The sequence below is a fragment of the Rhodamnia argentea genome, chromosome 8, assembly GCF_020921035.1.
Source record: "Rhodamnia argentea isolate NSW1041297 chromosome 8, ASM2092103v1, whole genome shotgun sequence".
Taxonomy (NCBI): Eukaryota; Viridiplantae; Streptophyta; class Magnoliopsida; order Myrtales; family Myrtaceae; genus Rhodamnia; species Rhodamnia argentea.
Window position 1 is genome coordinate 9,328,839 of NC_063157.1, and position 16,279 is coordinate 9,345,117.

At 41.5% G+C, this 16,279-nt stretch overlaps 1 protein-coding gene across 1 annotated transcript; it reads left to right on the forward strand.

Moving 5' to 3' along the window:
* The first annotated feature begins 12,131 nt into the window (after positions 1–12,131).
* LOC115736655 (eugenol synthase 1-like) lies at positions 12,132–15,878 on the forward strand. Its single transcript, XM_030668455.2, has 5 exons — positions 12,132–12,419; positions 12,707–12,841; positions 14,162–14,390; positions 15,111–15,314; positions 15,556–15,878. Exons 1-5 carry the CDS (start codon positions 12,222–12,224, stop codon positions 15,756–15,758), a joined length of 969 nt encoding a protein of 322 aa, XP_030524315.1. The 5' UTR covers positions 12,132–12,221; the 3' UTR covers positions 15,759–15,878.
* The last annotated feature ends 401 nt before the right edge of the window (positions 15,879–16,279 follow it).

The window sequence follows — 16,279 nt, forward strand, 5'->3', positions numbered from 1 at the left end:
AAGACATCTCGAAAACGAAAGGGAAAAAAGATCGGCGTAAAGAGGGAAAAGTGTCCATAATTCCTAGATAGAGTGTATTCCATTTCAAACACACTTCTTGATCCATCCATTGTAATTGTGAGGAGGTGTACACACGAGTATTGAGCGTTAGGTTTGAAGTCCTGCGTATTAAGGAGATCACCGATCCGTAACCTCCGAGCAGATTACTAGTGGAATCCAGCCGATTGGTCGTAAGCCGAAGAAGTAGAAGTAGGCTTAACCAAAGCCGAACCACTATAATCCCCATGTGCAATTTTCCTTATCTCTTACTCTGATCATTCTAAATATTTTGTGATAACTAAACTACACACGAACAACGCGCATCGATCCTATTACATATCCCGCATCAATTGAATTGTTTGATCATCCGAGATCTCCGTTTTACGTTGTGTGATCTAAATTCCGCAATAAAATCTTAACATCAAACTTTATCACCTATTCACCCTCCTCTAGGTGAAATCTCTAGCCATCAACACTATCCACAAGCATATCAATGTGCGGAAGTGGAAAATCATCCTTAGGACTAACTTTGTTCAAGCCCCGATAGTCAACACAAACCCGAACCCGACCATCTTTCTTTAGTACCGGGACAATGTTAGCAACCCAATCGGAGTATTGAGTAGTCTCAATAAATCCCACATCGAGGAGCTTCATAACCTCTTTTTTGATCTTTTGTGCCAACTTTGGCTTAGTGCTCCGTGTTCTTTGCTTCCCGGGTTCAGCCGAAGGATCGATCGGTAGACAATGTTCAACGATCAATCGATCGAGACCGGGCATATCTACGTAGGACCAAGTGAAGATATCCCGGTAATCCTTCAAGAGTTTAGTCGGACGTTCAACCATATCATCTAGAAAGTTTGCCCCGATCTTAACTTCTTTGGGGTTTTCTGCATTGCCGAGGTTAATTGAAACAGTCTCTTCCCCAATCAGAGGTTTTGTCGTCTCATGCTTTTCAAAATTCAGTCTTATTTCTTCAACATCAAGATCGGATTGTTGGAGATCGTCCAAATTGTCGGCATGGCATATATCTGGATCCACTACATTTCCCTCCTCGTGTTTGCCCCCTGAAACATAAAGTGGCGAGATCAGAAAAACAAATAGGATTTAAACAAGCATTAGCTTCGAAAATAGTTTATCTCGTTCAAAAAATTTTATTTTCGAAGATCGTGGGATAAGAAGTCTTGAAGAAGCCCAGCCCTCGGTTCTTAACGTGGATGACAATTTTATTCTATCGTTGGTTATCGTCATCGGGCTAGTTTGGTATGCCTCAACAAGATTCCAAAGCTGTAATAAAAACTTCTGTAATTTTATTGATATTGAATCAATTAATTACATCTTATTGGATCAAAAATCCTAAAGTGTAACAGGAAAAGGAAATCCTAGAAAGCAATAAAAATTCCCACGCAGGGGAAAATATAGAAATTACTCTTGAGGGTCAACCCCCATTCCCTCCGGTGGTCCTCTAGTAATTGCGTCGATGGAAATTCCAGCAAAACAACCGATAAGGAAAGGTATGCCATCATTGGCATCTGCTCCCACAACCTTCGATTTGGGCTTCTTGAAGACACATGACGGCTGATCGTCTTGAGAATCATCAGACAAGCTGACCGGAATTGCTTTACACTTCTTCTTAGGTGGACTAGTTATGGCCTGGGGCCATTCGGGAAAGATTGACCCGAGATCATCTTGAGTTGGACTTAGCTCTAATGGCTCGAACCCCCCAACTACTCCAGGTGAGTGAAAGGTATGATCGATGGGTGGTGGTAAAGGACTTCGACCTGCTCCTCCTCGGCCTCCATGATGACCACGGCCTCGTCCATGGCTTTCGGGCTTATGGTATCCTAAACCAGCCGTGTGGGACTGTCCCTCCGTCTCAATCGATACGCGAATGCCTTGACCTTCCTTCCCAAGTCCCTTGCCCGGCTCAAAGCCGTTACCTACTATGACTTTCGCCGCCATGACAGCTGTGTTAGAAACCTCGGGAAAGGGTAGAGGCATGTCGGGAGAAGATTGAATGACATGAACTATCCTCCTCTACATGATTGGGTTCTATAGAAGGGATCGATGTTGCATTGAAGATTTGGTGATCCTCCTCCCCATAAACCGTAACTAACTTTGCTTCAACCACAAACTTGATTTTCTAGTATAGGCTGGGGGGCACTGCGTTTGCATTGTGGATCCATGGCCGACCCAACAAAAAATTGAAAGTAGAAGGGATATCCATCACCCGGAAAAGAATATCGAACACCGAAGGTTCGATTTGTAGCTCTAGGTTAATCTGTCCCATCACATCCTTTTTAACCTCGTCGAAAGCTCGGACTGAAGTCTTGGCGGCTTGCATGGTAGATGGATCAATTCCCGGCCGCTTAAGAGTAGCCAATGGACATATATTCAAAGCCGATCCATTATCTACAAACACCCTAGCCATATGAGTTTATTTGTATTTCATCGAAATGTGAAGTGCTTTGTTGTGACCCCGTCCCTCGATTGGAATTTCCTCATCCGAAAAAGCCACTTAATCCTTAAGAAGAATTGCCCCGACAAAGCCCTCCAACTTATCTTCCTCGACCGTCTCAAGCACATGGATTTTGCTCAAAACTTTCATTAGGGCACCTCGATGTTTCTCGGATGTTTGGAGGAGTTCCAATAATGAAACCTGTGCGGGTAACTTCCTCAACTAATCGACCACACTATATTCGCTAGCCTTAATCACAGCCAGGAATTCTTTCGCCTCTTTCTCAATAACTGGTTTGGTCGGTTGATTATCGGCATAAACACGCCCCGATCTTATTATCAAATCAATGTCATATGATTAGGGAACCATCTTGTCATTCTCGTAAGGATAAAGTTGATGTGACACGAGCACCAACTCCTCTGAAACATCGGCTATGACAATTCCAAGGTCATCATCAGAAGCATCCTCGAGGGGAGGCATATCGCCTAACTCAAGGTCCAACTTAACATGATCTTTAGTCATTATCGCCAATTCTTCGTCCCGATCAATGATGACTCGAGATATAGTGGCCACGACTCCAAACTCATCGGTCATTCCGATCATCCCATCTTTAATCACCTTATCTACCTTCTTTTCTACCTCATGAAATGATACCATCTCGTTAGTCGAAAAATAGCCAGCCCGAACTAAAACATCGAACATATCATCAAAAGGAACCCCGAAACCCATAACCCGCTTCGCCCTCGGGCCAAGGATTACATTTGCACTTCCCGAATGATCAGGGAGTGGATTGTTCTAGACATTAGGCTTACCGGTTGGCTGGAATGCAAATACTCCGGTCTCAAGTAGATCCCGTATTCGATGTTTAAGCACTTGACAATCATACGTTGAATGTCCTACCTCACCTCCGTGGTAATCACATTTCTTTGATGGATCGTACCTCACATAGCTGGCGGCATTAGATCTTTGTGGCTCGGAACTCAACAAGTTCTTCTTCCTCATTACCGCCAAAGACTGAATAATGTCCCGGGAAGTGGAGTAAGCCGGTGAGCTTTGCGCTGCGGGCGCCGGTTCTACCGGCCTTGTTACCCATAAGAGGTCGGCTGCTGGGTAGTGAATTGTAACTTCGAGGCCCGAGCTGGTGCCTTCTGTGCATAAGTCATGTTGACTTCGGGGACATACTCCTTCTCCTTCTTACCGGAAAATCTCTTGCTAGATGCACCCGACTCACCGTACCACCCCTTCTTGAACCCGGACTCAATTTCCTCTCCCATGGAAATGAGCTCACTAAACGTCCGGACCACCGTAATCAGCATCCGTGAACGGACTGCGTGCGGGAGAGTTGATACAAATATCTTCATCAAATCTCGCTCCGATGGCTCGGGCATAATCTGTCCCGCCATATTCCTCCAACGAGTAGCATACTCCTTTAGAGTTTCGCCTTTCTTTTGCTCAACTCTCTCCGGATCTTCCCGTGTAATGGTGACATCGAGATTGAACTTAAAATGTTTGACGAAAAGGTTCGCCACCTCTTCCCATGAGTCCTTCCGGTTAATTTGATGGTTAATGTACCACCTCATCGCGGCATCCTTCAAACTTTCCTAGAAAATTTAGGTCATTAGAGGTTCATTAGACATATCTGCTCATGTGCCCTTGGTACATCTCGATGTGTCGAATTGGATTTGAGGTGCTATCATACTTATCAAAAGTCGGCATCTTAAATTTTTAAGGCACTTGAACTCGAGCAAAAATGGATAGATCAATAAGCGGAACACTTTGAGTTCCCTCCACTTCTCGCAATCTGCGGTCGAGCTTTGCCAGCAACTTGACATTCTCATCATTTAAGGGTGGATGATGAACATGGGTTGCCGGAGATATACTAGTATCGATCAAAATGACATCATCCAAGTGAAAAGTAGGGTCGGTATCCATTGCATGAGCCTTGTCGGGGCGACGACCTTGACGGGTTAAAGGTGGAATCTCGGACCGAGAGCCAACATTGACTTACTGCTACTTGGCCATGAAATCATTCATCATATTGGACATGGTAGCCGTAACATGTTCATTCATTGCATTCATGTGTTCTTTTAGCTTTTCATCGATCATAGCCGCAATCGCAGCGTAATTGGCCATCCTTCTCTTTGTCACCGACCGAGTGTTATAAGAATGTGGAGGATCCATAGTAAATTACCTACAAAAGATAAATACCACAATGAGTATACCAAAAATGGATAGTGGGTTGATCCATGATGACACCTCGATGACAACAATATGCAGAAATGCCACCCAAATATCCCATTTCATCCATATTTCCAGTTCACTACATTTTTTTTCAAAAGAGCCCCCTCAATTAGTGACAAAATGTGGAATAAAACATGTGTGGGGACTTTTCTGAGATCTTAGTTCATTTGTCCGAGTCATAAATGGAGAATGGCTCAAATGGATTCGAAAATTATAAAACTTGCACAATGCTCAAAGGTTGAGTGATATACCCATCAATTTAAAACTCTTACAGAATCCGACAATACTAGGGATCTTATTTCAAAGTACGATGAAATAAAATTAGAAAACTAAAAACAAGATTCCTAAACAAAATGTACTAATGATGAAAAGATAGATTCAAGCCTTCACTTGGCCTGATCTATATACATATGGGTGCCGACGTCATCTCGAAACCGCCTATACTTCTTGGATATCCTCGAACCTCGTTCTGCAGCTCTTTGGGCTCTCTTCTTGAGGCGCTTAATCTCGGCACGTTGTGTAATCTTCACCGGAACCTGGGGAATCTTCGGCCGTATAGCATCCGGAATCACATGATGATCGATGTACTCCCTTGAAGCATGATACATCTTTTCTCTACCTTTCAGTGGCCTATCTAGCAGCTTCATTCTATCGCTTGGCAATCCTTCCGCACCGAACGGACGAATGCAATAGACTCCTCGTGATTGATGCTATGATTGGAAAAATCTATTAAGACCGGGTCTTTTAGTAATGCTGGCGGTAGCCGCTGTAAGACACCATCTTGTCGAGCTACTCTGGATGGATAGTACTCAATGGCCCGGTGAAACCCATCAAAGGAATGGGCCCAAACTCTCAGCATGTAGTACGAGCTTCTCTAACTTGGAACCAATTAGCATGCCATATGAAACCCCTAAGACTCGGATTTTGCATAAAAACTAACCATTATGAATAATGATAATCTGGAGCCTTTTATTGATTTTCTTTAAAACTTAAGATTGGGTTATCCGAAGTACCAGTCTCGGCTAATGTGAATAGCCTATCATCTCTTTTTATATGGGAAAGGAACCAGATTTGCAATAATTCGGAAGATGCATGTAAAACCTTTTCTTTTCCTCGTATAAATCTAGTGAGAGACAAAAAGGTTTCGCAAGTGCCGCGAGAGACAATATTTTTGCTGGAACAAAACTGTTGCACAACAGAAATTACTTGTGGATGAATAGCATTTTTTCGATAAAGGAAGACTATGAACCCAACAAATGTTAGCACAAAAATTTTGCCCATATCATATGAAGATTTAGAAGTTTCAAAGCACTGTTTGAGAAATGAAAAAGGGTAGCCACCATGGTGTGCTTTCAAGATTTTTTCAACGATGTCTTTTTCTTTGTTTAAGAAATCAGCTAGGCTTGCGATATGATCAAATTCAATCGGTGGATTAATCAAATCCGAATCTAGAGGTTTTCCTATAATCATGCCATATTCTTCCAAAGTCAGAGTGAGCTCATGCTTACCTATGACGAATGTAGTAGTCGCGGGGCACTAGCAACGTACCAATGCTCGAATAAGACCCGTTCGGACTCGTACTTCTAGCAAGGGGAGCAAACGGCTAATCCTAGGTCGGACATAACAACGTCTCGTCGCATCAAGTTTGTTGTACCATCGGCTCAACTCTTCCTTAGGGGTAGTTATGATCTGGATGCAAGTCGTTCCCTTTGTATCTTCTTTAGGGGCAGTAATGATATGAACGCCGGTCGTTCCCATAGTATATAGACCAAGATCGACAATTGACCTAATTCATGGACCGACCCGAAATTAAAAGAAGTAAACTACGAAATAAAGCAAGGAGGAATACTTACTTTACACCGACAATAATGTCAACCACATAAACATGCAGATGAAAAGGTGAGAGTTGAGATCTATAGACTTACAAAATGAAACCACGTAAGTGTGTAGATTGAAGCTAAGGGGTTGTAGCTCAATCATCCTACGTGATCTCGGCTAGTCAAGTAGCGACTCGCGATTCGAAGGGTTATGAATCTATCTGCGTGGTTCACGGATGGGTAGCAAATCTCAACTTTGAAAGAAATTTCGGGACATAAGAAGTGCGACTCAAGTTACATGGTAGTAACTAGTGTTGCGCGAACTTTCATAGCTAGATGGGCTTAGCTAGATCATCCCTTCTTAGTACCATCCTAAGTTGTGCATACCCGGGTCCGGCAGCGGTTTATTCGTGAGTGTGTGCAATGAGATTTTAACTACAACATGCACGACGGTTTATATCAAAACACCGCTTCAATAATATGCAGAAATTAAATCCCCAACTCCGAGGCCCGCAAAACAAGGGATTAGCCACAGCACCCCTCCCCTTATAACTTTCATTTGCAAAAACATTTAACACCTAAAAAATTAGAATCCAATCAAAGTTGCAAAATCGAAAAATTCTTCATGAAATTCTTTTCGGGCCTAAGTTCACTTGTGTTTAAAATTTTGTTTGAAAATTCTAAACATCTCCCCAGCTGAGTCGCCAAGTCGTCGCGACCTAAAAATCAAGGTTCATAGGTTAATGGATTACTAGGTTAATTAAATTAACTAACCTAGCTTGAGTCCTCCCGAACTCTACAAACTCGCAACTTATGGTTCAAATAATTAACAAGCAAAAAGATTTTAAAATTGGAGTCGCCACTAATCATTTTATGGTAGGCTGATTAGACACCTAAATAAAGTATCGGGAGAAATACTTTATTTCTACGAACCAGAGATTCATTGAGTTCGGGAACTTGGTCACGCTAATATTTCTATTAACGTCCTTTTGATACCTTTCATTTCAATGAAAATTATCTAAGTTGGCAACTTTCAAGGATTCTTATTAAAGCTTCAAAAGTGTAATATTTTTTTTATTTAAATGGATGATGTAATGCATGAATGTAATTGTATTTTAAGAACACAATTATTCTAATGACATGATAAATGAAGACTATCCTAGTATGACATGAATGCGTAACGAATTTTTTAGTTTTTGAATCTAAAAAAAAAATGCAAAACAGCATAAATTCTAACCTGCATGTTATGCAAAAATGACACGAATTTAATCTAAATGACATATGATATTAGACTAAACTAGTCTATTGATTTAAAATGAACGAACCTAAATGACATGCAAATATAAAATGGCATTGCCAAGCTGATACTACATGCAATAAATAATATGACAAAATGACATGCCAATCTATATGATATGATAGACTTTAATAACGCGGCAAAACTATATGTCATGGGGAATTAATGCGACATGGAAATGACATAACAATCATGCGACTAAACCTACATGACGTGCATATATAAAATGAATGTATTCAATCTATATGAACAGAATGTTCCAAACTATATGCGACTACATGAGATGTTTTTGGTGTTTTATTATTATTATTATTTTTTACGTAACAAATCAAATCATGCATGATCTTTTACGAAAATATTTTTCCGATTCGAATTGCATAACGGGTTGGATCAAGGAGTCAAATCTGGTGGTTAAGATTAGACATCTCGATCCCCGTGCCATCTAGACAAATCTCGGGGTTGAGATTAGTCCAAATTTGCACATTGTGGGTAGGGAATCACCCCTTTGATTCGAAACGGTTTTCTAATCTATAAAACATGCTAACGATGCCGGAGAAAGAAAAAAAAATAGGCAACTATCATATATTGCAATATCAATAGATAAGATTTGCCTAAACATAGATAAAATTTGCCTAAACGAAAATCATTCAATATTCACATAATATTAAAAAAGCGAGAAACGAAACACGAACAAATCGAAGTTTACCTAATCTGAAAAAAATTCAGATTTTTGCTCCTCGTTTGGATCCGGATGGGAGTTGCGGATGAGGATCGGCTCAAAGAGAGACCCGCGCTGGACTTGATGGTGGTGCCGATGCGGGTCAATAGTGGTACATCAGTCTTGCAGGCATCACCGAATCACTACAGGTGATGCTCCTTCGCTGGACTTGGATTGTTTGAACTTTCTGGTCAACAAAATAATGGGACAAAAGCGACCTGTTAACAAAAGGAACAAATCTTCCCTCTTTTATTGCTTTTATGTGCTTCTTGTATCTTCTGCAGACAGGAAAAGTACACTAAAAGTGCCATAACTTGTGTACGGCGTTCACTTGAGCGCCATAACTTTCAAAAATTGTTCACTTAAGTGTTACGTCGGAATAAAATCGCTCACTTGAGTGCTACGGTAACTTTTCCGGCGTGCCACGTTAGCTTTCGGGCGTCTACGGTAGCTTTTCCAACGTGCTACGGTAACTTTTTTGCGCGTGCCACGTTAGCTTTCCGGCTGCCACGTCAACATGGCACTCAAGTGAATGATTTTTGAAAGTTATGGCACTTAAGTGAACGTCGTACAAAAGTTATGGCATTTCTAGTGTACTTTTCCCTCTGCAGACTTATGGCAGGACGTCATGCCAAGAGGACTTCAAGAATGCCGACTTTCATGTAAGGACTCCACTGGTTCAATCGAAAGACTTTTGACCCGCCAGTATGGATTTGTTCGAGATGAATGCAACCGGGGAGCGTCGAGCATCAGCACTAGTACAAATCCCGGTCGCGAGTCTTATTCGTCCAGATGGAGGAATAGCATCGGAAAGCGATGTAGGACCACAGAGCAGGATGCTTGCGGGATTGACCGGAGAAGTCATACATTTGGGAGCCCGTTAGACGAGCATATGGATCGCTTGAACCAAAGTAGTTGGAACAAAGCAGTGCACCCTATTTGTCTCAAATTCTACTCGTGGACTCCCTTTGGAGAGTCTCTCTCTCTCACTCTTTTTCTACTCTCTCTCTCTGGCTTTTCTGGACGGAGCTCCCCCTCCTCACACTTCTCTCTTTCTCTAGCTGGACGAAACTCACTCTCTTTTTGTTTTAAAAAAACTCGTCTAACTTTTCTACCACTATGATACTCTGGAGCCCCCTGCGGTGAAGAAGGACGTGAGTTCCTTTTATAGACAAAGACCGCTTGAGCTTTTTTTTCAAAACAAATCAGATTTCTCTTTGTATCTTTTAGGAAGTGCGAAGCTGTTGGAGCTGTTTTGATCTGTGAGGATTTTCCAAGAATCTCGTGCTTTCTCCATGCAATCTATTCGGTTTTCTTTTTCGTATCTTTTGGGATTTGGACGTGTGAAAACCTCCCCCGCTTTGCAAGTTAAGATCTATTCTGGAAAAATCAATTCTGGTTCACCAAATCTCCCTTTCTCTAACTGATATCACTTTAATGGCGAACAAGTTCGGACGTCCTTCTATCTCTAGCCTTATAAACAGCACCATATGAACCTTAGAAGAGATCTTACTGGCCTACCTAGCCCCTGCATGTCCCTGCGAAGAAAAGGATTCACTTCCCTTGGTTGAATCCTTTAAAACTATCACCACCAGTCCTCCTCACTACCGTCCCGCTAATGGACTCCCTATCGTTCGGTTTCACCACGAATGTCGAGAAACCTTCGACATTGTCCTTCTCGTTGTCATCTTCGAAACGTAGTGCATAAAATAAACTATCCTATATGAAAATGATTTGAATATTTTTTCTAGGGACTAAAGTTAGTCCCTAATTTTTATGCAAAAATTCATGACTAAAAAAAATAGCCAAAATTTAGGTGTCAACAGACCCCTCCCTTTTTGCGCCTCTTTATTTACTTCACTTCTCTCCGTCTCTCCTCTCCTCCCCCGTTTGAATCACCGAGCCCTAATCTGATCCTAAAGACCAAGGAGGGAGTTCCTGGGTCTTGATTTTCTGTCGAGTATTGGGATCCCACCAAGAAGATCTTATGCAATTTTCGTGTTCCTGCAAATGTTTGTTTACTTGATGAGTGAATTTTAATCCTTTTTCGACAAAAAGTTGCCATTTTTAAGACAAAGTATAGATGTGGGTAAACGATCGTTGTCGGTGAACAAAGACTAGGTTCGGATCTACGCCGTATACGTCATCGACCGGCGGCGGATGCTGCTGTTCCTCTCATTCCACACCCTCCTCTTCAACCCAAATCTGGATGAGGCCTCGCCCGCAACTAACGAGCCTCGTCTGTCCTTGCTTGGGGCCGGCCACCCTTGCCCGGGGCTAGAACCACCGTTGGCCCTTCGGCAATGGGTAGTGGCGGTGGCGGGGCCTCGAGTGAGGCCCTGCCCTTTTTTTTTTTTTTCCAGTATAGTTGTTTTCCTTTTCAAATAAATTTCTAGCTTTTTTCAATTTTTAACTTAATATAAATAGATTTCGAAAAATAAAATAATTAAAAATGTTACATATGATAAGGAAATTAATTTAAAAATGCCACGCTAGCATTTTCCATTTGATAAAAATGACGATGTTAATAAAAGGACTTGATTAAACCAATTTGATATGTTTTAGGACTTGATTGTAATTTTTTACAAGCTTTAGAACTCAATTGTACTTTCGTGATAAATTTAAAAAATTTTAGTGAATATACCCCTAGTATTTATATTTGGGGCCCCGGTCGCCCTCATGCGAAAACTCAAGTGAAAGGAAACAGAGTCCGTAAACAAGGGGAAGGTGCACCAAAAAAAAAACGAGGGAAAAATTATAAAAAAATTCTAAACCTATTATAATTATGTCAATCCAGTCATTAATCTAATTTTTTTGTCATTTGAGTCCTAAACCTTTTTCATTCCTATCAATTCAATCCATTCTTTTAATTTTGGCATAAAATTACTAACGTGGACAGCGGCCTTTTCATGTGGCGACGCAAGTGTTGACATAGACAATTTCATTGTTATTATTATTATTCATTTTTTCCTCTGTGGTTGGCGATGTCATCGGCGACCCTTGCCCTCGCCGGATCTAGTGAGGTCGGGCCTCACCCATGGCCGACGAGGACGAGGATCGCCAGCCCGATCACTAGCGAGGGCGAGGGTGAGGGCAAGGTCAACCTCACTTAGGGATTGTGAGGTTCAAAAAGAAAAAACACATAAGAAAAGGAAAAAAAAAAGAGGGAAAAAATCATAATAAAAATTATAAAAGTTATTATGCCAGTGTCATGTGGCGTCATGTAGGATGAGTAGCGTCCTTGTCGGCGACTTTTGGTCATTTTTTTTTTATCGGATGGACTGAATTGACATAAATGCAGAATGTTTATGACTCAAGCGGCTAAAAAAAATTGTTATCGATATTTAAATTGTTTTCTATCGATTAATCATTTCAAACGGCATAAATTATCGCTTTTAAGAAAGAAAATTCAAAATGATTTATTTTTCGATGGACAAATGATCCCTTTCCTTTAATCACGAGACCAACTTTGTCAAATGAGAAAGTTTCTTTTCAAAGGTACTTGTCCGTTTTGTGGTCGATTTGGCTTTTGAGGCAGCCGACAGGGAGAAAGAGCCCCCAACCTGTCCCTGGCATACAAAATTCAGAGCACCCAAGGCAATCGAACCGGCGAGCCAAATAAGAGAGGAGGAGACGAAGAGTTTGGGGGCAAAAATGGATAGAGAGGCAGAAAAGAGCAGGATCCTCATCTTTGGCGGCACCGGATACATCGGCAAACACATGGTGAGAGCGAGCGTCTCTTTGGGCCACCCGACCTCCATTTACGTCCGCCCCGCCGCCGCGCCCCAAACCCGAACTTTGAGTCTCGACCTCCGTCGCGAGTTCCACTCTGCTGGCGTTCGCATTATCGAAGTACGCTCACATCTCTCTTTCTCTCTCGTGCGATAGGATCCCGACCGGACTCGTTTTCTTTTTTTTCCATCGAAGAGGTAACATAACGACTGTGTAGATTCGACGCGGACACGACTGTTGACAAAGGTTATGTTTTTTGACCGGCGTGCTGTACGTTATGGATATCAATCACCTGCAACATTTTTACGATCCATCGATCGGGAGATTGGTTTGGAGGAACGGGAACGAAGCAAAACCGGCCATTAAAGCGTGTGCTAACATTCCACTTTGTTGTGGCAATGAAACAGGGAGAGCTAGAGGAGCATGAGAAGATGGTGGCGGCGCTGAAGGAGGCGGACGTAGTCATCTCCGCTCTTGCGTACCCTCAAGTGCCCGACCAGCTCAAGATCATCGACGCCATCGTCGCCGCCGGCAACATCAAGGTAAGTTATCTCTCGCCGGTCTAGTAAATCGGCCGTTTGATCTCTCTCTCTCTCTCTCTCCCTTTTTGCACGGAGATGTTCTTTCTCTCTTCTTTCTCAAAGCCGAATTCACCCGGTTTAACCCCAAACTAATACACATGTGATAAATTTACCTCAAATTAATTTTTTTTATCACAAAAACCTCCAAATAGGAATTTATATGATAAATTTATTCCAAACTAATTTTTTTACCACAAAAAACCTTAAATAAGTTTACCTTTGAGAAATTTGCCACAAATTAATTTTTTTTATCACGAAAGACTCCTAACTAGTACACTCGTGATAAGTTTACCCCAAATTAATTTTTTAACAATCAAAAATCCTAAACTGGTATAGTTGTGACCAATTTATCCTCTGTTTGTAGCCGTTAAATTGGACTAATACCATGAATGACTCCAAACCGATACACTTGTGACAAACAGAGGGTAAAAAATCTAAATCGATACACCCATTAACTGTCATGTGTCATTCAACTCACCAATTTGACCGTAAAATGAATTTTTGGTGGTTAAAAAAAAAATTGGGGTAAATTTATCACGGATGTATCGGTTTGTGATTTTTGGTGGTAAAAAAATTAGTTTGTGGTAAATTTGTTATAGGTGTACCTCTTGGGGTGTTTCGTGATAAAAAAATTAGTTTGAAATAAATTTGGTTGTATGTATATCAATTTGGAGCTTTTCATGCTATTAATTCATAATTATACGAGAGAGCTCTAAATTTCTTATGTATGTATCTTACTAGAGTGGGTTCGATCCAAGAGGGCTATACTTTCTTGGATTCAAAACCATGGTCCAAAATTATTCGTGAAAATAATGTGTCAGCTTGGCTTACCTGCATTTAGTGCCATTATAAATATAGTCAGCCGTACGGAGTCTCGTCTTTGACGTCATGTAATAAATGTTCTACTTTGTCTGGTACTTCCTATGCATCCAAATATTGGCATTAGGTTAGGTGCAAATTGAGGAAAACGATGAGATAGAATAATCGGATCAAACACTTGAAGTTTAGTTATAAAGTTTATGGGGATCGACCGACCTTTCAATTCGATAGATTCCCATGGACGTTGTCATACGTTGGAATCGGTCAAATCATAAGGTACCGATGAAATCCTGGGGGTTAATTGCATAACCTACCTCGTCTAGTTGCTTATTAGGATGACCCGATAACAGAAATTTTATATCTCACTTTCATTCTCAAACTAGATTATTATTATTATTATTATTATTATTATAAATGACAAATTTTCCTTCCTATCATTATTGTCATTATTTTTTGGACCAGAGGTTTTTGCCGTCTGATTTCGGGTGTGAGGAGGATAAAATAACGCCACTCCCTCCATTCCAAGAATTCTTGGAGAAGAAGAGGAAGATTAGGAGGGCCACCGAGGCTGCAGGCATTCCTTTCACCTTCGTAGCGGCAAACTGCTTAGCCGCATACTTGGTCAATATTCTCCTCCATCCGCACGACCTCCATGGTGAAATTGTTGTCTACGGCAATGGTGAAGCCAACGGTATATACTCTCTCTCTCTGAAAGGTTGGAACGGTTAAATCTTTATTGGGCGAGGCCGACCTCGCCAAAACGATTAAATTTGATCTGGGCAAGGCCAAGCCTCACTAGTGGCCCTCGCCTCTAGCCGGTCACAAATCTGGGGATCCACTGAAGGAAGAAGAAGAAGGGGAAAACAAAGAAGAAGAAGAAGAAGAAGAAAAACAAAGGCAAAAATATAAATAATAAATAACTTGAAACCTATTAAAACATTATAAAAACTATCTCGTTAGCGTCAGCAGCGCCACGTCATCTTCGACCGGTCAAAGTTGGTCGGATGAACTAAATTGACACAAATGCAAAAAGGTTTATGATTTAATTGGTAAAAAGACATTGAATTGACACAATTATAATAAATTTATGATTTCTTTAATAACTTTCTCCAAAGAAGGTCGTTCTAACTTTTTTACTTTGGTAATGTTGTCCCCGAACATTGTTTATCCGTGAACCATATTTTTATCCCCATTAGTTTTTCCGTTAAGAAATCGTCGAAAAAGTTTAGAGACTTTCCCGCCATTATCCTATTTATTTTCCAACTTTAAGTATGATTGGCGTATAGGTGTGTGTGTGTACATACATACATACATACATACATACATACATACATAGACACACTTAAAGTTGAAGATTATATTTTCCATCACGTTGCTCATGTGACGACTTGAAGATTATATTTGGTGTTAGCCGTGCTTAATTACGAGGAAGACGTAGGGAAGTACACGATCAAGGTGGCAAATGATCCGAGAGCGCGCAATCGGGTCGTCACTTATCGCCCCGAACCCAACATAATTTCTCAGAACCGACTGATTTCGCTGTGGGAGGAGAAAACGGGTCGGAGCTTCAAGAGAGTCTACGTCCCCGAGGAAGATCTGGTCAAGCTGTCCCAAAGTAAGTCCGAAATTTTATCAAAATGTCGCTAACTATTTGATATTCCCTCGGCGCCCCCCCGCATTTTGCATCAATTGCGATAACGTCCTTGCATTCATCTTAATTAGTCGCGATACCCCCCCGGCAATTTCTTGAAAAACATCGTCGCCGCCCCCAACATCGGCCTAGACATGATTTTTTTTTTTTCGAATTGATTCAAGAGAAGTTGCTGACACTTTGCGGTTTTATGTCCTGTGTTAAGCTCTGCCACCTCCAGACAACATACCTGTCTCCATACTTCACTCCATATTCGTCAAGGGAGATCTGATGAGCTACGACATAAATGAAGACGACCTCGAGGCTTCAAGATTATACCCGGAAATGCAGTACACCACCATTGATCATCTCCTCGATGTCTTCCTCACAGATCCTCCAGAGCCACCAGCCATGGCTGCTTTCAAATGAGATGATTCCCATAAGGTCGAGCTCCAGCAGTTAGCTGGAGCACAAGGTGCTGAACTACAACCAAAGCATTGCTTTTCTTTGTTTCCCTTCGTTTTTTTTTTTTTTTTTTGGTCAGTTGAGACTCGGTCCCGTTGTTCCGAGCCCTGCTGTTTCTGTCCGTTGTATGGAGGAATAACAGTTTTTCGCGCGCAGCGCGAGGACGATTAGATAATGTCAGCTTGTGACAAGCCACTAGAACAACCTAAAAGAACCACTGCTCACTTTTCTCGTAATATCTCCTCTGAGAGACATCCTAAGCCGTTTGCGGAACATCGAACCGTATACATTCGGAAAAAAAGACGTGTTGCTATAGGTACGCGAACAAGACTTGGCATGGAGTTTGCTTATTACAGTGAGCAGGCCGAAGAATTTCCAGGAGGTGAGAAGCAAAAGCTTTCCGTGGCGACGAAAGTTCAAGAGGCCTGTTAGTCGTTCAACATATGAAAAGGCATTGAAAAACAGGAAGACATGAGAACGAGGGG